The sequence below is a fragment of the Drosophila gunungcola genome, chromosome 3R (assembly GCF_025200985.1).
Source record: "Drosophila gunungcola strain Sukarami chromosome 3R, Dgunungcola_SK_2, whole genome shotgun sequence".
Classification (NCBI taxonomy): Eukaryota; Metazoa; Arthropoda; class Insecta; order Diptera; family Drosophilidae; genus Drosophila; species Drosophila gunungcola.
The window spans coordinates 16,823,021-16,842,367 of NC_069139.1; the positions used below are offsets into that span (position 1 = coordinate 16,823,021).

The 19,347-nt window shown below is 44.2% G+C and overlaps 4 protein-coding genes across 12 annotated transcripts in view; 2 read left to right on the forward strand and 2 right to left on the reverse strand.

Annotated features, from left to right (window-relative positions):
- Positions 1-9: 9 nt before the first annotated feature.
- LOC128252885 (ras-related C3 botulinum toxin substrate 1) lies at positions 10-3,243 on the reverse strand. Of its 3 annotated transcripts, none has more exons than XM_052981055.1 (5): positions 3,228-3,243; positions 1,813-1,968; positions 1,512-1,744; positions 1,286-1,446; positions 10-1,224 (listed from the first exon to the last, which is right to left on the reverse strand). In XM_052981055.1, the coding sequence occupies exons 2-5, from the start codon at positions 1,926-1,928 to the stop codon at positions 1,147-1,149; spliced, it is 588 nt and encodes a 195-aa protein (XP_052837015.1). In that variant the 5' UTR covers positions 1,929-1,968; positions 3,228-3,243; the 3' UTR covers positions 10-1,146. The 3 variants fall into 3 exon arrangements, with proteins under 3 accessions (XP_052837015.1, XP_052837014.1, XP_052837013.1); XM_052981054.1 differs by lacking the exon at positions 3,228-3,243 and adding an exon at positions 2,993-3,221; XM_052981053.1 differs by lacking the exon at positions 3,228-3,243 and adding an exon at positions 2,984-3,221.
- Positions 3,244-3,526: 283 nt separating this feature from the next.
- LOC128252085 (probable enoyl-CoA hydratase) lies at positions 3,527-4,745 on the forward strand. Its single transcript, XM_052979498.1, has 2 exons — positions 3,527-4,440; positions 4,510-4,745. The coding sequence occupies exons 1-2, from the start codon at positions 3,567-3,569 to the stop codon at positions 4,614-4,616; spliced, it is 981 nt and encodes a 326-aa protein (XP_052835458.1). The 5' UTR covers positions 3,527-3,566; the 3' UTR covers positions 4,617-4,745.
- Positions 4,746-5,432: 687 nt separating this feature from the next.
- LOC128252080 (tubby-related protein 4) overlaps positions 5,433-19,347 on the reverse strand; it is a 34,887-nt gene continuing 20,972 nt past the window's right edge. For 4 of the 7 annotated variants that reach the window (XM_052979493.1, XM_052979490.1, XM_052979492.1 and 1 more), the window contains exons 3-11: positions 11,078-11,242; positions 10,557-11,016; positions 9,970-10,487; positions 9,050-9,278; positions 8,721-8,992; positions 6,724-8,658; positions 6,331-6,666; positions 5,756-5,947; positions 5,433-5,691 (exon numbers count right to left, since the gene is read on the reverse strand). In XM_052979493.1, the coding sequence (XP_052835453.1) occupies positions 5,575-5,691; positions 5,756-5,947; positions 6,331-6,666; positions 6,724-8,658; positions 8,721-8,992; positions 9,050-9,278; positions 9,970-10,487; positions 10,557-11,016; positions 11,078-11,242 (4,224 nt within the window). In that variant the 3' untranslated portion in view covers positions 5,433-5,574. Of the gene's footprint in view, positions 5,692-5,755; positions 5,948-6,330; positions 6,667-6,723; positions 8,659-8,720; positions 8,993-9,049; positions 9,279-9,969; positions 10,488-10,556; positions 11,017-11,077; positions 11,243-12,202; positions 12,393-19,347 lie in introns of those variants that run through there. The other 3 variants (XM_052979489.1, XM_052979488.1, XM_052979495.1) reach the window with 3 other exon arrangements.
- Positions 14,642-17,836, forward strand: LOC128252084 (uncharacterized). Its single transcript, XM_052979497.1, has 4 exons — positions 14,642-15,034; positions 16,282-16,723; positions 16,777-16,904; positions 17,223-17,836. Exons 1-4 carry the CDS (start codon positions 14,801-14,803, stop codon positions 17,703-17,705), a joined length of 1,287 nt encoding a protein of 428 aa, XP_052835457.1. The 5' UTR covers positions 14,642-14,800; the 3' UTR covers positions 17,706-17,836.

The following is a 19,347-nucleotide window of genomic DNA, read 5'->3' on the forward strand; positions in this document are numbered from 1 at the left end:
TGCAGCTGGTTTGTTGTTTCTTTAAATAATTACAGTATATATTTTCATAAGTATTAAATCAGTTTTACAGCTGCTATATCTCTGGAGCCAAACGGCCTTCGTTTACGTTTCATTTACATAAGACTTGCGTTAGAATTATTTATATATGTATAATTAGTACAAAAATTGTCCTGGGATTTCGTTACGTCTCAACTTTATCAGCTTGCTCTTTGTGTTTTTTGGAAAATTGTGTGATTTTCTTGGTTTCTTTAGGTTTTGTATTCGTTTTGATTCTTGTTTCTTCGTTTATTCGAGTCGCGTCACATTTAAATGCAGCTGGTTGCCCATCCATTTACATAATCCTTTTGCTATACCTACGCCGTAAAAGTTGTTTATACAATTCGTTTTAAAGTTAGGGTAATAAATAAGTCATTATAAAATAATAAACAACAGTTGTTACATTTTCAAAAGACATTGTCAAATGAGCTTCAAGTGATTATGATAATGATTCGAGGGTCGAGTTAGAATAAAAAAAATGCTCATGCTTGAATATTATAAAAAGTGGCTTTCTCTAAGAGCTTGTCGTCAAGTGAATTAGCATGGTTTCAGATTTGGTAAGCTTCAGCTCATGGCTACATAACTATAATACATTTAATGGGAAATTAGGAAAAGCTAGATGCTCGTGATATGCGAAACCAATTTTTAGCTGCGAGTTGGCTGCGGTTCTTATAATTTTCTCTTTCTGCTTGATACTATTAGTACAATACATTCGATTCAATTGACTAGATTTCTACATATGTAGCTGCATTAGATTTATGATTTCTCTGTGGTTCCGAGTTTGTTAACGATGTGGTTTCAGTTTTTGCGGGAGGGAGTCATGGTGTGCCGAAAGACCGCAACGATCCACAAAAGAAACTTTAAAATCAACGAGAGAATTCACATGAATTCTGATGGCAGTATCCATCGTTGCTATAGTTTTTTTAAGGGGACCGTTTAGGGCTTGTTGCATTACAAGAAATTTGAAACTTTTATAAATAAATCTATGTAATTGATTTGTTCGATGAGGGCGCTGCATGAGTGTCTATGTGTGCCGGACGTCGCGCCGGTGTACGTGTCGCTTCCGAGGAATCTTTTTACTCTGTCAAAGCCAATAACATGCTACCTTATTTACATAACTAAACACTTTCGCTGGCGTCGTTTTAGCGGCTCTGGTCTGAGCACCGCGCGCACCGCTTCCTCGAACACCTGAATGCAATCGGAGTAGGGGAATTAGTGAGAGGTGGGTGTGCCAGCTGCGATGACTTACCGGCTTGAGGCCGCGCTGCGTTAAGGCGGAGCATTCCATGTATTTCACAGCGCGTATCTTGTTCGCCAGCTTCTGACCCTGCTCGCGCTTCAGCGGCGTCAGCCCCTGCTCGGCCAGACCGCTGAGTGTCTCTCGATCTTCGCGCAAATCGATTTTAGTGCCTGCAATATGACCAAAAATATATATGTACTCCCCCTTCAGTGGCTTCACATCGCTGGCAACTTACCAACTAAAATGATGGGCGCGTCGGGGCAGTGGTGCTTTATCTCCGGATACCATTTCGAGGTGACGTTTTCGAAGGACGAGGGACTCGCCACGCTGTAACATATCAGGAAAACGTCTGTCTGCGGGTAGGAGAGCGGTCTCAGGCGGTCATAGTCCTCTTGACCCGCCGTATCCCACAGTCCCAGCGAGACCTGTATTGTGTCCACTTGCATGGGCGCCGAGTAGTTGTCGAAGCTGTGAAGATATCATAATAAAAGTTAGATATTGATCTGGGCTGTGGCAGAAAGGAGGCAGATACTCACACTGTGGGCACATATTCGCCGGGAAAGCAGTCTGTCGTGTAGGAGATTAGCATGCAGGTCTTTCCGACAGTGCCGTCGCCAACAACAACACATTTTATGGGCCTTCCGGTTGACATCGTGAGTGCTGAGTGTGCCGCTTGCTATATACTGTATGTGCTGTGAGCAAAAATACGATGGAAGATGAATGTCTTCGCCAGCTTAATTCAATTAATTAAGTTCTACTCGAGGCAATAAACTCGGCAGCCCCAACTGACCGCACATTTGTATACAGTCTAGCTTCCTCTAATTGATCTGCCATCTGTTTTTAGTTAAGGAGACTTTGAATATATATTTCCTATATAAAATTTAAAATATTTTTCAAAGGGCCATAGGATTTTCTTTTATTAAGAGGGTATTTTTTTAAAAAAGTATACAAGCCATTAATATACAAATATTTAGTCTTCAGCAAAAGTGATCGTTCTAAATAAAAAATTTTGTAATATTAAGTTATCCGACATTTAACAGAGTATAAATTACTTTTTTGTTTAACGTATCCTAAGGAAGTGACAATTACAGGACAAACTGAATTAGAGAGGAATTCGATTTAAGAACTTATGAAAAGAAACTAGTATGAAATCTAGCAGCAAAATGCTATTGGCACTCAGTTTGGTGGAATATTCGAGTTAGGGGAGTTCCACTGTATATAGTTTAATTTCGAGGGTCTGTGGTATATCTTTGGGATGATCAAAGGCAGGGCCCTCGAAAGGTGTGTCCCGGCCGCAAAAAAAAAAAAACAACCGCAGGCAGGCCCATAAAGCATAATAAAACGAGAATCTCATTTCGGTTGCGGTGGCACTTTGTTTTCGCAAATAAAATTTACAAAAATAGATCATGATGGGCGACACAGACTGCGGCACAAAAAACAACAAAATAAATGGGAACAGCGGACCTAAATGGCGACCGCCCCTCCAGTGGCGCAGTGGGCGGGGCCGGACGAATGTTGTGGTGACGCGGAAGCCACCGGCAGACGCACAAAACCCGACCGAAAATAGACACAATTAAGTTCTCATAACCGATTCAATTAAAGTTGCGCCACATGCAACGAGAGGGGCGTGGCAGGGGCCAGAGGGGTTGGGGACTCCGGAAAATCTTTTGTTATGGCACAATATCGAATGGGGAAATATTGTTTTACCGTTTTCACCTCCTCTATCCTTTTCCTTTGTCTGGCAGGCGGCGACTGTTTTGTACTTTGCTAATATCACTGTGTGTTTCGTTGTTTCCGCTTTGTTTCGGGGCGCCGGCTCATGCGGCACAGCCAAATAATAGAATTGCACTATTTATTTGCGATTTTTACTTATAAATATCTGTTTGGGGAACAAACGCAGCGTTCTCGAGCAATTTTTTATCTTTTTGTTTCCACACAAACACACACCCACCTTTTTTGACAGCTCGGCGTCTCTCTCGCTCTCTCGCGGCTGACAAGCAGTATTCGAAAGGGCCGTGCAGAAAAACGGTATTTTGACGTTGCACAACACTCAAGAGCATGGGTGCAGACTGAGCTGGGATAGAAAGTATTAAAAGACATATATAATAATATTTGCTATATATGTAATAAATATTAACGTTTATCTTAAGATAAATGTAATAAACAAACTAAGAAGAATTATACTGTTTAGCAATGTACTGATTCCTCCTAATATGTGTCCCTTTTAAAAACTGCTGCTAACTACGCCACTGGCACCCTTTACCACAGCTGTTGTTGTTTGGGCGGCGTAATGAGCAGATTTGTTTGTAAACTATTGAACTGTTTAAGCCAAACAAATTCGGGTTGCAGATACCTTTCTTTGTCGGCTTTTAGAAATGGAGAAAGTGCATCTCAAGATGGGGCTCCCGCCCGTACAGTGCTGGTCGAAAAAGATTCTCATATAACTTTAATAGGCCTAAATCGCGAGCAGCAGCGGAATTCCATTGATGCCAGCACTGCGGAGCAATTAACAGAGGCCATCAGCCAATTCGAGCAGGATGATAGTTCCCCTGTGGGTGTACTCTATGGCATAGGTGGCTCCTTCTGCGCCGGCTATGATTTGCAGGAACTGGAGGCAGAAGCACAGCGCGGCAGCCTCAACTTTCTGTTGCGTCACGAGGGCTCCATTGGACCAACTAGGCGGCATCTTCGGAAGCCAATTGTCTGCGGTATTAGCGGATTCTGTGTGGCCGGAGGAGTGGAACTGGCCCTTATGTGTGATCTGCGGGTGATGGAAGACACTGCCGTACTGGGTTTTTTCAATCGCCGACTGGGAGTCCCTTTGAGCGATGGAGGAACTGTTCGATTGGCCGCTGCAGTGGGTTATTCCAACGCCTTGGACATCATTGAAACAGGAAGACGCATATACGCCGGGGAAGCCAGGCGCATGGGCTTGGTGAACCGCGTTGTGGCTACGGGCACAGCTCTGGGACAAGCAGTCAATCTGGCCTTCTCGATAGCCAAGTTTCCCATGGCTTCGTTGATGCACGACAGAAATGCACTGCTGGAGAATGCCAATGCCTACAACAAACCGGGTTTCCATGTGGCCAGTTACAACGAGATCATGAACGTCACCTCAGACATGATAACAGATATGCAAGAGGGCGTAAAGCGCTTCAAGAATTGTAAGTATAATCTTGGGTATCACTCTCTGAATACCAATTTAAATCATTATTATCATACTTCTTTTTTAGCTGAGATAAAGGGCGCTAAAACCGATTCGTGGCACATCAAGGAAAAAAGCATTCCAGATTGGGAAAAAGCCGAGATTGAGATAGAAAGGCAAAATCAAAAGACATGACAGAGCACCCTTTGATTTCCCACTTAAATCTCCTGGTTAGTTGCAATTATTGATTGTTATTTATAAAACGAAAGCCTTTATTCACGTAAAATACATTTATTTAATGATTTATGTAGTTGACCGCCTAAATCGTTTACGACTCGTGCTTATTTCAATATTCACAACAATTACAATAACGAATTTTCCTTGAAATTAAGCCTAACTACCAAAAAGAGTTGAGAGGAAAAGCACAAAGTTCTGTATTCCTTGCCGTCGATCGATTCAACATTCACAATTAGTTTACACATATAAAAAATATGCTAGCGTCAAGTAATCGGACTTGTCCTCCTACTCACAATGAATTTTTCGAGTGCTGGGCCAAGCGGTTTGCTGGTTTCGCCAATAGATCTTAAAGTCTAGGAGTTAACGAAAGGAGTTTATTGCACTTAAATCGAGTAAAGCGAGAAACGAAGCTCTATGCAAAAAAGGCTGCTCTTGTACAAACTAATGTTAAAAACTGACTGATCGTTAATCGTGTTATAGTAGTTTGATTTAAAATACTCGTACATCATCGTCTACGCCTAACATTTACACTCGGCTACACTTAATCCAAAAAATTTGTCATACAAATATTGCACAAAAATGGATCGGACTGTGAGTTTGCACACCCATGTGCTCGCACTCGTATTTCATTGTGCTGCACATGGCAAAACCTTCAATCAAGTGGTGGTACGTGTTCACATACATAATCACTAAAGTACGGTATTCGGAAACCTAAAGACCACAATACATATACAATATATACAAATGAAAAAGCAATTTTCGCTAATTGTCCGTCCCACCGTGTCTGGTATAAAAAATATATATAGCATAGGCCAAAAAAGCAATTGCTGCATTCAGCTGGCGACATTTTTGAGGAGCCATGCACGTCGAAGATGCTGATGCGATGCGATACGAAATCTGATCCCTCGATCCCCGATTACTTAAGTCGCTGGGTCACATTGGCCAGGGCCACGGCAAAGGCCTGGAGGGCGGAGAAAGGATACTGGAAATCCAATGTGTAGGCGTTGCCATCAATGCGTCCAAATTGCATAACCTTTTGGGAGAGTTGGGATATTAATTATGTACACTTTAAGATCTATTTGAGATGCTGCACTCACCTGCTTGCCTCGAAACTCGATTTGAAAGTTCTTGGCCGACTCTTGAGTAACGCGACCCCCAAAGTCCAACTGGTACACCTGGCTCATCTCATTCCACATGGGCGCCTTATTGTGCATCACAAACTCACGGCGCACTGGCGCCGGATTGGCACAGCTGGCACTGCCATTTGGTTCGATTTTGCCACGCTTCAGCTGTGGATAAAGATTTTTCCATAAAAATAATACAAGTTTCACTTTTAAAATGTCAACAATTTGTTACAATGTTTTTTTTAATTGAATATAATTTATAGAAACAAAAAAAAACTAAAAATAAAATTTTTTTCAGTGAGGGAGACATTTTGGACCCTTTAAAGTATATATATTCCGTCCATTTTCTACGAGAACGAGTCTCTTAGATTAAAAGCTATCTAGATGATAGAAAAAAGCGAAAAGGGCCGGATCAAACTACTATATAAATAGCTTACAGTTTGTTAACTTTTGAAAAAAAGCAGCAAGGTTAAATAAACAAACGAAAGTTTGCTTCCTTTCTTGTCGATCTGTCGATTTAGAATAAAAATCGTGTATCTTTGACCCACCTTTTGACGCAGTTGGGCCTTTTGGAAGGTCTCCAGGTCGCGATACTGCTTGCTGTTGCCGGCGTTGTTGCTCTCCTCGCCAGAACCATTGGTCTGGTTGCCCTCATCATCGGAGCTCTCGATGATACTCTGCTTCTTGCGCTGACGGCGGTTCAAAAGCGGTGAATTCAAAATGTGGCGAATGGGGGAGTTGCTCTGCTGCCGCTTGTTCTTTTTGCTGGCAGCCGGCGACGCTGGAGAACTACGTGGCAGTCGCTGTGGGGTGGATGGAGGCGTCAGGCGACCCTCGTCGAGGTCACGAAGACGGCTTATTATGTTCTCCAAGGTGGTAAGGGCCTGAGTGTTTAACCATATAATTATTAAATTGTATTTAAATCTATATAATCTACGTACCTGAGTATGCAGAGAAACGGAAGCCTTGGCCTCCACTGGAGTGGCCTCCACAGTGCCACAAGCTGCTCCCGTGATCTCCGGCTGCTGTTGCCTCTCCAAAGTGCTGGCGTCACTGGAGCCATTCACTTGCGACTGGGTTGGCTGTTCCTTGCGCCTCCAGCGAACTTCGGACAACTGCTTCACAAAGCTAAAGCCATTGTCCTGCTTTCTCCCCAGCAGCGGTGTGGAGTTCTCGGTGCCCGCCGTCTCCTTGCTGCGTCCGATTCCAAAGCGATGCTTTCTCGTAAAGAGCGGCGAGTCCGTGAAGCTGGTAATGACATCGAAGCGTTTCTTGGGCACTGGCTTGGCCTGCACGCTGGCCACCGGAGACTCCTTGGCCGGCTCCACCGTGCACGCTGCTACTACGGACGTAATCTCATCCAGAACGGGGACCGCCGAGGGCTGGCATCGCTTGCAGGCACTGCTGGGATTCATGTTGTTGCGGCACTTGAAGCACAGTGTGTTGGCCGCACTGCTGCAGGCGCTGCTGTCGGAGATCTCCTGCAGCTTGCGCACCACCTGCTCGTGCTCCTTGCTGGACAGCTTTGTCTGCAAGGACAGCAGGTCACAGGAGTCCAAACTCTTGGATTTCCCAGTCTGCTGCAGTTTGTGCCGCCGCGCATCCTCCTGCTGCTGCCGTTTCCTGCGGTTCCTGCGCTTGTCCACCAGTATCAGGCGCTTGTTGGGGGCATCTTTGCGCAGGGCGGACAGTGCCTCGTCGGAGGGCGTGATGGCCACCGAATCCAGATAGCCCACGCTGCAGCTACGTGTGATGGAGTCGGGCAAGGCCGGAGCTATCGACACCACCGTTGGAGTGCGCTTCATGCTGCTGCTGCACGGCGTGGGCGTTGGCGACTGTGTCTCCTCATCGATGTACAGCATTTCACGACGCTTGGCCGTGGAGGATGTGGTGGGTGCCATGCACTTGACCCGCGCATCCATGCGCTCCAGATTCAGGTTGAGATTCAGCGGCACCGGATTGACATGGCTGTTGGCCGAGCGCACTGGCTCCGACATTAGGGCATTCTTCACCTGGACCACACTGTTGGCATAGTCCGCATTGCTCGAGTAAGACATCAGGGTGGTCTGTCCAGCGGCGGGCACAGCCGGACGCTCGAAGATGATGTCCGAGGGAGCCACTGCGTTCTTGGGACTCTGCAGCGTGGGCACCGCTCCATCGCAGTACAGCGGCGAGATGGCATGACGCGACTGGCAGCTGGAATTCGAGCTGGAGCGGCTGTAGCTGTTCTTAAAACTGCTGATGGTCTTGGGCCGTGTGATGGTTTTACTGCTGCTGGGCCCCGAACCCGAACCATTCGAGGGAGCCTGGTGCAGCAGGACAGTGGTGGACTGGCAGGCAGCAGCTCCCGCCTCCTGCGATTCATTGGATGAATCATCATCGTAGCTCTCGGCTCGCGCCAGAGGACTTAGGCCCGCCGATGAGCCGGACCCCCTTTCTACGCCATTCACAGTCAAGGAGTTCTTGTGCCGCGCCAGGATTCGATTTGGACGTGGTGACATGGGCGCTATCAAGGGAGCAGACGCGCCATCGGTGAGGCGACGCTGCGGTATTATCGGAGGCTTCAGGGAAGCACCATCCTGAGCGGTGATCACATTGACCAGCGGCACTGCATCGTGGTGATTGCCCTGGTGGTGCTGGTGATGCTCGTCCTCGTCCTCGGAGAATATGTTCGGATTGAAGCTGGGATCGGGACCAGGTGGAAAATCGTCGCGCAGCTCGGTGATGACCAGCGTCATTTGGCGCGGCTGCAAATGCAGTAGGGACGTCTTATAAGTTACTTGGCCTAAATTGGCTGGGACGGTTTTGGCAAGTCCATGGATCTTGAACTTGGTTCCCCATATGTTGGATGTCACCTCCACCAGCTTGACTTCCTGCTTGAGAAAACGAAAGGAATCAGTGATGGCGTGGATCTTCTCTGGCAGAGAGTGACACCTACCTCCGGCAGTGTGTCCACATATGCCAGTTCATCCAGGCTATCGGGATCGTTGGTTCCTCCGCCGCCGGAACTACTCAATCGATCGCCCGCTTGCTGGCGTCTCTTGGGTCGCACTCGCTTCTTGCGAGGAGTTCGCGGCGAGCCAAAGCGAGATCTCTCCTCGTAATCACTGTCCGAGGAGTCAGTGCGTCCACTGTTGCCCGTGGTGGTGGACTGGCTGGAGCCCGACGAGCTCTTGGCCTCGGCGGAGTATTGAAAGTACAAGGGGGCATCTAAAACAGGTTTTAACATTCAATTGGATTGCACCATTATATACTTTAGATACCCACCATTAACCTGGGGATCGAAGATAACGAACTCGGGACGAATCTTGGAGGTGCGCTTGCCCTTGAGCAGCGGCACCAATCCGCCCAGGTACTCCAGATACAGCGTGTAGCATGTGCCGGAGCTCAGGTTGGAGTCGTCGTCGTGCCGGATCATGGTGCAGTGCAGCCGGGTGGAGCAGAGCGGTGGTCGCGAAACAAAATCACGGAGCGACTTTAGGTCAGGTACACAGCACTACCAAAAGAAATTACAAATATCATTAATATATCCTTTTTTTTGTAAGCAGTGTTTTTCGTTTCTAAACCGTGGTTTTTGTAAAATTGCGGTTCGCAGAGAATAACATTTATTGTTTTGATTTAAGATACAATTAAATAACTTAGATAGATGCCACTCCTTAGATTTGCAATTAATTTTCAATATATTTTAACAATATCCAAAGTTAGGCACAGTTTGTGAGTTGTCCTTTGGAAAATATGTGAAAAACAAATTTTTAAAAATTCAAAACAACTCATTGAAATTGGATAAATGTTTCAAATTATAAAAACTTCTTAAATTCAAAAAAATATGATAAAAAAAAATTGTTCTTCAATTTATAAACGTTGTCAAAAATTGTTATCTTTTTTCTTCTACATACGTTTAGAATGCAAATCAAAGGCAACCATGCAAAAAGCTAAAACCACTAAAATTTTTAGACTGTTAATCAAATAAAATAATATACAACTTGATTTTCATAAACTAAAAATATTACAAGTACACAGCTGATGGCCTTGTTTATCATTATCAATAACAGATGGGCCTGCGCTAAACTAATGTGGCTTTCTGATATATTAACTGTTCTTCTGTTATATCATTTAAAAAAAAATAATTTAAAATCTATTTTTTAAAAGAACACACAAAGTTTCAATGATAAAACCATATGACTTACTCTTATCGTTTGAGCAAACAGATTGCCAATGAGAGACTTAATCCTAGAAGGCAACGGCAGCAGTGGCAGCAGCGACTCGGATCCGACGCTCGCCTGGATCTCCAGCCGGCAGAGGAGCTGCAGGGAGGCCACCCGCCTGGAGACCCAGGCGATGTGAACCTGCGTCCCCGTGGCGATGAACAGCCGCTTGTCGTTGTGGCCCCAGGTGATGGCCGAAACGGTGGCACTGGTGCAGGGAATGTGTGCCTGGTACAGGCACGTGCCCGTCTCCGTGTAGAACTTGACCAGATTCGTGTAGCTGCTGGGCGTGGCCATGTCCTCTGGCTTGCTGCCATCCAGTCCGGCGCGCAGGGTTCCGGCGACGGCCAGCAGCTCGCGGGAGTTGCTCCACTCCATGACCATGCCGAGGGCGCCGTTAAGGCATGTGTTGATATGTGCGGGTGAGACGTCGTCGAACGACTTTAGCAAGTAGATGTATCCGTTCTGGAAGCTGACTGCCAGGACAAAGGAGCGTTTGGCTAATGGAATGCAAATAATTAAGATATTTATAACTTAGTTTATTACAACTACTTAGGCAGATCACTCACCCGCATTGGTTACACCGGGCTCCGCTTCCTCGCCCTCCTCCATCTTGAACTTCTCGCAGGACCAGGCCATCGAGGTGATGGGCACATCGTTGGAGAGCTGCACCTGCGACACCATCGCTCCGTGCACATCCATCACAATCACCTGGCCCTGGGTGGTGCCGAAGTACACCTGCTGGTCGTCGGGCGTCCAAATGCCGCAGGTGATCGTGGACTCCAGGTTGAGCATGGAGGACCAATACCGCTGGCCGGCCACGGAACCCACCAGAACGAAGCCATCCTGGTAGCAGATCAAGGCCATGCGACCATCGTGCGACCAGGAGAAGTGCGTGACCGGCGTGTTCCGGTCGTTGATCAGCTCGATGGACCAGCGGCCCTCGTACTTGATCCACACAAAGATGATGCCCGAGCTGTCGCAGGAGGCCAGTTTCTGGTACGGTTCGTTCCATTTGACCAGGATGACCTGCCGGGAAAATATAGGCACTAAATACTTTTCTTTTAGGCGATCTATCCATGCAACTTACATCCGATCTGTGTCCGCGCAGGTTGTAGTTAGTCCTCAGCGGATAGTCCATGTTCTTGCGGCAATGTGAGGTCGTAAAGGTCACGCCCACAATGCCGCGCACATTGCCCGTGGCCAGCCATCCCTCCTGGTAGTAGTTGGTGCGGTTTAGCTTCCAGCCCTCGTCCTGAAAAAAGGAGCAAAGAGGAGACCCAGTTGAAAAGGATGTCCACGGCTGGTTGGCAGGTCGCTTAAGCAGTCGTCAATTGTGAGTCAAGTGCCCGTTTGTTGGCTTGTAAAATGGATTACCGCAGGCTCAACGCCCGGCCCTGGCCCATTCACACATTTCCACCCGTCGCCATCGACATCGACAGCCGTCCAGTTGGCTTGGCAAATATGCTCCACTTTGTGGCTGCATCTCTTATTCTTTGAGCCGCTCAACCTGCCAGCTGCCTCTTTCACAGCCCGGGGCAAAGCATTTTCACATTTTCACTCAATTCGTTTGGGTGCCTAGCAACCAGCAGGCTGATGAGGGTATGCCTACCATGGAGATTGGATATGATATTTTACTGGATTTACAGCATCTTTCTTAGTAAAGCTTCATTAGGAGATTTATTCAACCAACCAAAGCACTTCGCTAATTATTATCAAGTTCCCACTTAATGTCATGTATCTTAATGACATTTAATACTTTTATTATTACTGTAGAATATGTTGAAGAGATAAAAGCTGAGTATACTATAAATAAAATTCAATATCTTGTGCCCCAACAATAAAATAAGTGTAGTTAAATATATATTTAGGGGTCAACTAAAAACTACTCCTAAATTCCATATTTAGTTTTCTTTTGTAAAAGTAAGTCTTCTAAAGTTTGTAGAAATGTTTTTTAGTTGACAAACCTTCAATACATCAGTTACATATTGTCTCAATCTTTATGGCTGTAATGCCAGTTTTCGAAAGCAAATGTAACAACTTGTGCAATCAAAACTAACAATCAACACGTACCTCAAAGGCAAAGGTAAATAAAAACTAGCGCTGCATTCCCTTTTGAGGAAGAATTGAAAGCAATTATGCCATCCAATTAACATTTCAAAAGCTTCACTCAGTCGTCATCAGTCAGTCGAGCATTCATTCTGCAACTTTTAACTTGGTTTGTTTGCCCGCTGCGTTGCCTTTCTCCCAGCGGGCTTTCTTTGGCACACAAACTCTTTGCCAGTTTATCAACTGCAGCAGCAGCTGCTGCACTGTGGCACTCAACCGCAGTTCCAACAGGCAGCATCTCCTTCTCCTCTTGTTTTAAAATTTGATTTGATTGTGGCCGAATACCACCCACCACCCACCACCCGCCACCCCCGCCAATCCCAATTGATTGTTTTTTTCGTTATGGGCTGGGCTAGGCTGCTTACAAAAGCTTAGCCTACATTTCGGCGCGCGCTTTTGACTCGACGATAAGCGGCAGGAGCAGCGAAAAATATTTCAATTAAAACCGAAAATTTTGGGCGCTTTCAGCATTCTGGCTAATCCCCCGCTAAGCCAAATGGCCACTTTTGGCGCCCAAATCCAATTTGCGTGGGGCATAAATTAAATTGCCGCCGCAGAGGCAAATACAAAAATTACAACAAAATTTGTAATTTCCGTTTCGTAGCGTTGTCGTAGTGGACCTTGCCGGGCGTCAGAGTCAGCGTCCATCAAGTTAATTGCTTTATTGGCCTGATTGATTGGTGTGCATATGCTGATGTCCTTGCTGATTCAATTATATAATTGGAGGCACACACACTAGCAACCACTACCAGCAGCAGCCAGGGCGCAAATGTCGTTGAGGCCATCGAATGGCTCACTGCCTCGTTATGGCACAATCGAGAAAACGCTTCACTGCCAACAATTATGGGCTGGCATTCGGCATTTCTTTGTGGAGTGTTATTAACCTTTCACTGGGCCACTTGAACCAGATCTGGCCGCTGCGCTTGGCCAAAATAGATGCACTTGGGGCCACTCGAGACCAATGGGAATTTCGCATTCAGATGTGCATGTTCGAAAGCACTTCAATTTAATAAGTATATCACGAACCAATAAATTGCTACAATGCTATCGGTAGAGCGCAAAAGGCAATTCGCTTGAAAAACGTTGGCGATAAAGTCGGAGGCAATTGAATTAGTCAAAGTTTGCTTTAAGCATTCCAAATGGTTTAAATTTCCGTTTTCACTTTGGCTAATGTAATTTTCCTTAAACGCTGTAATTTCATTTGGTACACACCGAGCATCAGCATCAGCAGCAGCAGCAGAGGCAGCAGCAGTAGCAGCAGCAGCAACAGCAACACAACAGCAACTAGCAACATCAGCAACATCAATGTCAAAGTTGCGACATCAAGGCAACGACGTTGACAGCCTCGCATTTTGGCCATGTCTTTTGCTCCTGCCTTAAAATGTTTAAGTGGCTACTTGTAACTTGTTAACCGTTTGGCGACGTTGACATCCTGCCTAGTGCTTTCGCATTGAAAATTACCTGAAAATCGCTCGGTTTCCCCAGCAATATTTAAATTCGTTGCGCAAAACTCTATGGTGCATTCTGGCCCAAAACCAGCGGCAGATGCCTGCCTGCGATTATGCTGCAGTTGTGGCCGCAACAACATCGCCTCCATAAATTATGTTGCAGCCATTTGGCACACGAATCTGAATTGCGATTTCGTGCTGCTCCATTTCGCAAACACACAGCAGCATACGCATTTAATTAAAAAAGGCCATTTTTAAGGCAAGCACCTGACTGACAGACTGACTGACCCCCTACATTTTTGCCCTCTTGTGCACATTAACCATAATTGCAATTCATTATGCATGCCAATGGCAACCCGCGTCGCATTCGCATCCGCTTCATTATCCTCATGAACACGGCACTAATGGCCAAAGCTGCGGCTAAACGGACAACTAATGCTAATAAGCATTTAATAAATTAAATATTTGGCTCAACGCTTTACAAGTGGCCAATAGAACATCAAATTGCTGATATTTACGTTAATAAGTTTAATATAAATAAAAACCGCAATGGAGAAAACAACCGCAAAAAATTAAAATTAAGTATGAAACAGTAAGAGAAAATTGTGCAAAAATATCCAATAAAGCTGCCATTAATGCGCACAGTACTTGTTCTACTAACAATCTATCAAATTATTGGATTTCAAACCAAGCCTTGAATAGCAGGTATTTCATACAATTGCTAAAAAACCTTAAATGAATTTTAGATTCCCCCTTGATGAAGTTAAAGAACTCTTATGCAAAACAGTCCCCATATATAAAATATATGTACATATATATAATCCCATCTATATACATTGCAATGGGTTATTTTTGCGCCTTTTTGCAGCTAATTTTAAACGCCATACCGAAGGCTGATGGGCCTATTTTCGGGGTCGTTGACAAAGAGTTCAAAGCATCGCCTGGAAGCTAACGGTTCCATTCGGGTCAAGTGCAGAAACAAATGCAAGCTGCTTGGAAAAAAAGAGAACTGCTCGATTGGCAAAGAGTTTCGAGAGTATTTCAATTTTTAGCCACTCGACTCGCAATCATTTTCTCTCGGCGACCGAAAGTGAATTTACGAAAAATAGCGACGATCCATCAGCACTTGGGCTCAGTTGCCAAAGTTCTTTTGCGCGGCGCGTTCGAAGATCTCTCGGTTCCGTGTGGTTATTTCTGAAAATGTTCCACATTCACTAAGTACCAAGTTGAAAACAAAATCAAAAAACAACGCTGTAATGTACGCAAATTTGTTTTGGACTTGGCTAATTGCCTGCCTAGTTTTGGCAAGAAGTGGTCTGTGTTTTGAGGCAAAACGCTTCTTTGGAGTAGGTGAGAGGATCAATGGAGACCAGCTCCTGGTCAAGGATGTGCTCCACTCTCGTCCAGCCGGTGTCGATGAGCTGCCCCGTGTGACGTTCACCTATGAAGTTCAGGAGCCGATAACCTGCGTCGAAATCGTGTCGGAGGAAGTGAGTTCTGGATTTTCAAAAAAAAAACATTTAAGTTTCACAAGATTTATTGATTGAGTTGAGTATTGAAGATTAATTAAAAAAAACTCTTCAACGATTTTTTCCGAGCAAAACATTTTTTTAACCTTTAAAATTGTTATACAAAATTTGATATATATAAAAAAAACGCTTTTCTCTTTTCAAAAATAATTATTTTCATCAAAAAATTTAACTTTTAAAAGCATTTTATCCGGCTTATAAGCACCAAACATTTTTTAATAAATTTGTTAGCTACAAATTTTAGTTTTGGTTCACATTTAATGTTAAAAATTTAAACTAGTTTTAAAGCAAAAAAATATTCATTTTTTTTATTAACAATCGCCTGCTAACTAAAAAAAACAAAAACGCAAAATGGCTAAAACAAAACATGACTAAAACAAATATTTTTGCTTCATTAAGTCCGAAATTCTGTATTTTGGGTTGTGAACAAGTGAGCGATATGCACGGATATTATGTGGCTTTGCATTTGTCGCTGACCCCTTGTTGTGTTTTATTTTGCAAATGCCTGTACCGAAAATAGAAACAAAAACTGACATTTCTTTTTTTTTCGTCACAGCAGCCGACAACAAGTTTGGCCCATAGATGTATTTTTATATCCAGTGCGTTTGAGGCTGGCGGGCCTATGTGTGTTTACTCTATCTAGTCGCCTATATATTTTCATATTTTTTGTTTATTTTTTTCCCCCTAAAATATGATTGGGTTATGGGCTTGCACAAGTGAGGCACGTAAAAGTTTGAGTGTTTGTTATTTATCGACATCTGGGTCGATAATTGTAAGTAAAATTAATGCAAATATTGTATAAGTAAATCGAATATTTCGAAGCCAATAATAATAAAATAGCGTGAGCAAATGTGGCAATTTGGCAAAGCCGACAAGCTTAATGGGCGAAGGAAGTGGAGGAAGGAGGAAACTGAACCGAGAACGAAAACGAATATTTAATTTTTTAGAATAGCACGCAAGAAAATCTTGCTAAATGCAATTTCAATTTTAGCATTTTTGAAGGCAATTATGACGCGGGATTTTCCCCAGAAAATATACAACTTTGGCAAAGTACATTAATGTCTGTTCACGAATCTGATTGTCAGCCCAAGTAAACATCTTGGGGAATGTGGCAATCGCTGATGGATGTGACCGTGATGGTCACGCCTGATTGGGTCTTTCCAAATTGCAGGGGATTCGTTCTTATTTGGTTTTCCTTCGCATTTCAGAACATTTCGGCGGAGGTGAAATTCAGCTTGGTGAATCGCCTGGTTGTGGGCATGGTCCAATTGGCGGGCACTAATCAAATCGATGAACCCACCCGAGAAGTAGCCACCGTTCCACCAACCGTCGAATTCGATGTGATCATCATGGTGTACGGCCTCAATGAGACCGCCCTTAACTTTGATCAATCTCTGATCATCAATCGGGATCAACAATACGAGGGTGAGATGCAGCCCTACGAGGAAATCATCTCCGAACCGGATCAATATGTCGAGGTTTTCGACAACAACAGGCGAGATGCCCTCGAGGTCGACGAGGAAATTGAGAATCTTAGCGAAGAGGATGACGAGGATGACGAGGATGACGAAACCTTCACGGAAGTTCCAACCTTACCAGACAATTTTGATAAGCCGGACAAGATTATAGAAGTTGGAAACAGGCAGGATGGTAAGTGCAGAATGATAATGTTGTTTGATTCAAACTAAAATGCCAGATTTTAGGTGATGAACTTCTATATGAAAGCTATCAAACCTCGCCCGATGTCTCGCAAAAACCAACTAATAATTCGGTGGTTTTCTACTATATCGACAGCAACTCTATAACATATGTAAAGTTCGTTATTTTGGATGTAAGTATTATTTATCAATATTTAGGTTTGCCTATTTACAAAAACCAATCTTTTAAGATATATATATAGTAAATTGGCATTTTATATATTTTTTTGCAAGAATTTTTAGATTACTCTTAAAACCCGTGCTCAAAATCACATTAACTAATGAGTATTTTTATACCTTGTTACCTAATGTGATTTATCAAATCTTAAAAGCTGTAGAAAAGTAAAATATTTAAAAAACATCGTAAATTTATTAAATTTATATTTTAAAATTAGTGAACTTTAAATTGAGATATTGGAATATTAACGGATAGCTTGTTTGTATATTTCCAGCACCATGCCGACAGAAACATATCGGATGCGGATTACATAGCCCCCGTGGCGGAGTACAGCCACTTTTCGAGGGGCACACTTAAAGCCGTTGTTACGGACTTTTACTCCTTGAGCATATTTGTCCAGATGTACATCTACGGTTTCCGAGGTCGCGTGACGCCCGCCAACTATGTGCCCTTCCTGCCGCCGCCTGATTGGCAACGTAACCTGGACCTGGAGACCCGCACTCCGGGCCTGGAGAAGAAGACTCCGCACCTGACGCCGCTGCAGACGATGCAGCTGCTCCTGCTAACCGGCCAACGGACCACTCCGCCACCAGGATCCTTCAACGATAGCGGCGAGGAGCACGAGGAGCAGCGGAGCATTCGGCCGGAGGAGATGATGTTCGAGCAGATCGAGGATGAGAAGAGCTCGGCCCTGCGACAGATGGACCGAGGATTGGGGGCTTTGCTGGGCTTGCTCCTACTGATCCTGCACAACTAGAATAGTCGGCGAAGGGGGCGTCATTAGTTAATCCATGGAAAGCTTTATGAGTAGTATTTAGTCCAACATTCTGTGTATTGTATTTTACCAAATAAACTTTTGGCCTAAGCCAGGGCACACACACAAAAACACACACACACTCTTCCGCAAATTGAAAAAGTTGCGGCCAAAAGTAGGTCATGGCGCTGGCTTGGCCCCTGGCCCCTGACCCCCAACGCCAATCCCTCACTCAACCGCACCCACAAACACTCTCACAGGCGCCACCCCTTAGCCCATAAACCAACTCCCTTGGCAAATTATCTGCGTCGGCGGTGGTTGATTTGGCCCGGCTGACAAAGGGAAAGACGGAAAAAAGGAGAAATGGAATAACGAAAAAAGTGGAAATCCAACTGACGACAGCGGCAGTTTTCCAAACGCAACCCAACACAACCACCCACACGCCTTGGCGAATGTGTTTATTTGCTCGGACATTAAGTCAGACCCAAAAGTGTCCTTTGCCTTGGCAATTTATGTGCCTTGTATTTGGTTTCAACGCAGCCGAAAGAAAATAGCAAAATTGGAGAAGGGCAAATAAAACTTTTTAAATTCAAGAGTCGAAAAATCAAGAGTTCCACAAACCAAACAATCCTTAAAGCGTTTCGAAATGTTTCCTAGGGGCTCCCGCTCCCACATTCATATGGCTTGTTCGCCCAGCGGTTGTCAAAGAAATCTAATAACTTTTATTTCAATTTCCGGCTAGCTACATTTACGTACATGTGCCAGTCCTGCGGCTGCAATGCCATTTCGTCCTTTGTTCCCTGTCGTTTGCAGATGGCAGGAAATACTTTCAAAACATTGTACAAAATACGTAATGCTACCTGGGAGTCTGCAGGAGGAGCAGTAAAAATGTCACAGCCACACAGGGAGACCAAGATGGAACCAAAGCGCCATAATGGCTTTTGGGAGGGAACAGGGCAGGACTGTCCAGCACAAAGGACATGTGAGTGAATGACTGCACCGGAGCTGGAGAGCTTCGCAGATTGGAATTTTACCGCAGCGTTGCACCCCAGGGCTCGGCCCTCCCAACATTATTTATGTTTAATTTACAACTGAAATTTAACAATATTTGCAACACTTGCCGCGGTTCCCACCGACAGAAAGTTTTGCAGTTTAAGGAAAAGCCGGCGCGTGGTGCCAGCTTGGGCGGAATTGAAAATTTCTTTTTATGCGTGCAAACGCTTACAAAAGTTTTTATGCTCAGACATATAATTTTGGTATTATACGAGTGTATGTATTTTATACACTGCGAAAAGCAAATGTATCTAGGAATTCTGTACATTAAATCCGTTATTATTTATTTTTAAATATGTATTATACGCCAGTTTATCTACTATACACACAATTATGTATCTTAAGTTTAGATTTATTAGGTTAAAAAAAAGAAAAGCTATGTAGATAAATTACTGTGATACAAGAACCATTTTTATTTTAATTTAATTTATAAAAAAAATAGCGTTTCGTAAGGATTAAAATTATATTGTACGTGGTTTTTTGCATACAAATTAATTCAAAACCATTGTTATCTTTTTAGCACCACCCACTAATTAAATAAATATAATAATATATTTTTTTATTATTACTAATTATGTTTAATTTTCATTAA

What these genes read in the sequence shown, in the direction of transcription:
- LOC128252885 (XM_052981055.1), bottom strand. Translation starts at nt 1,928, where the DNA reads ATGTCAACCGGAAGGCCCATAAAATGTGTTGTTGTTGGCGACGGCACT. An exon ending in CGCGCCCATCATTTTAGTTG is followed by an intron (nt 1,447 to 1,511) that starts GTAAGTTGCCAG and finishes GTCATATTGCAG; the next exon opens with GCACTAAAATCGATTTGCGC. An exon ending in CGCAGCGCGGCCTCAAGCCG is followed by an intron (nt 1,225 to 1,285) that starts GTAAGTCATCGC and finishes GATTGCATTCAG; the next exon opens with GTGTTCGAGGAAGCGGTGCG.
- LOC128252085 (XM_052979498.1), top strand. Translation starts at nt 3,567, where the DNA reads ATGAGCAGATTTGTTTGTAAACTATTGAACTGTTTAAGCCAAACAAAT. An exon ending in CGTAAAGCGCTTCAAGAATT is followed by an intron (nt 4,441 to 4,509) that starts GTAAGTATAATC and finishes CTTCTTTTTTAG; the next exon opens with CTGAGATAAAGGGCGCTAAA.
- LOC128252084 (XM_052979497.1), top strand. Translation starts at nt 14,801, where the DNA reads ATGTACGCAAATTTGTTTTGGACTTGGCTAATTGCCTGCCTAGTTTTG. An exon ending in TCGAAATCGTGTCGGAGGAA is followed by an intron (nt 15,035 to 16,281) that starts GTGAGTTCTGGA and finishes TTCGCATTTCAG; the next exon opens with AACATTTCGGCGGAGGTGAA. An exon ending in AGTTGGAAACAGGCAGGATG is followed by an intron (nt 16,724 to 16,776) that starts GTAAGTGCAGAA and finishes GCCAGATTTTAG; the next exon opens with GTGATGAACTTCTATATGAA.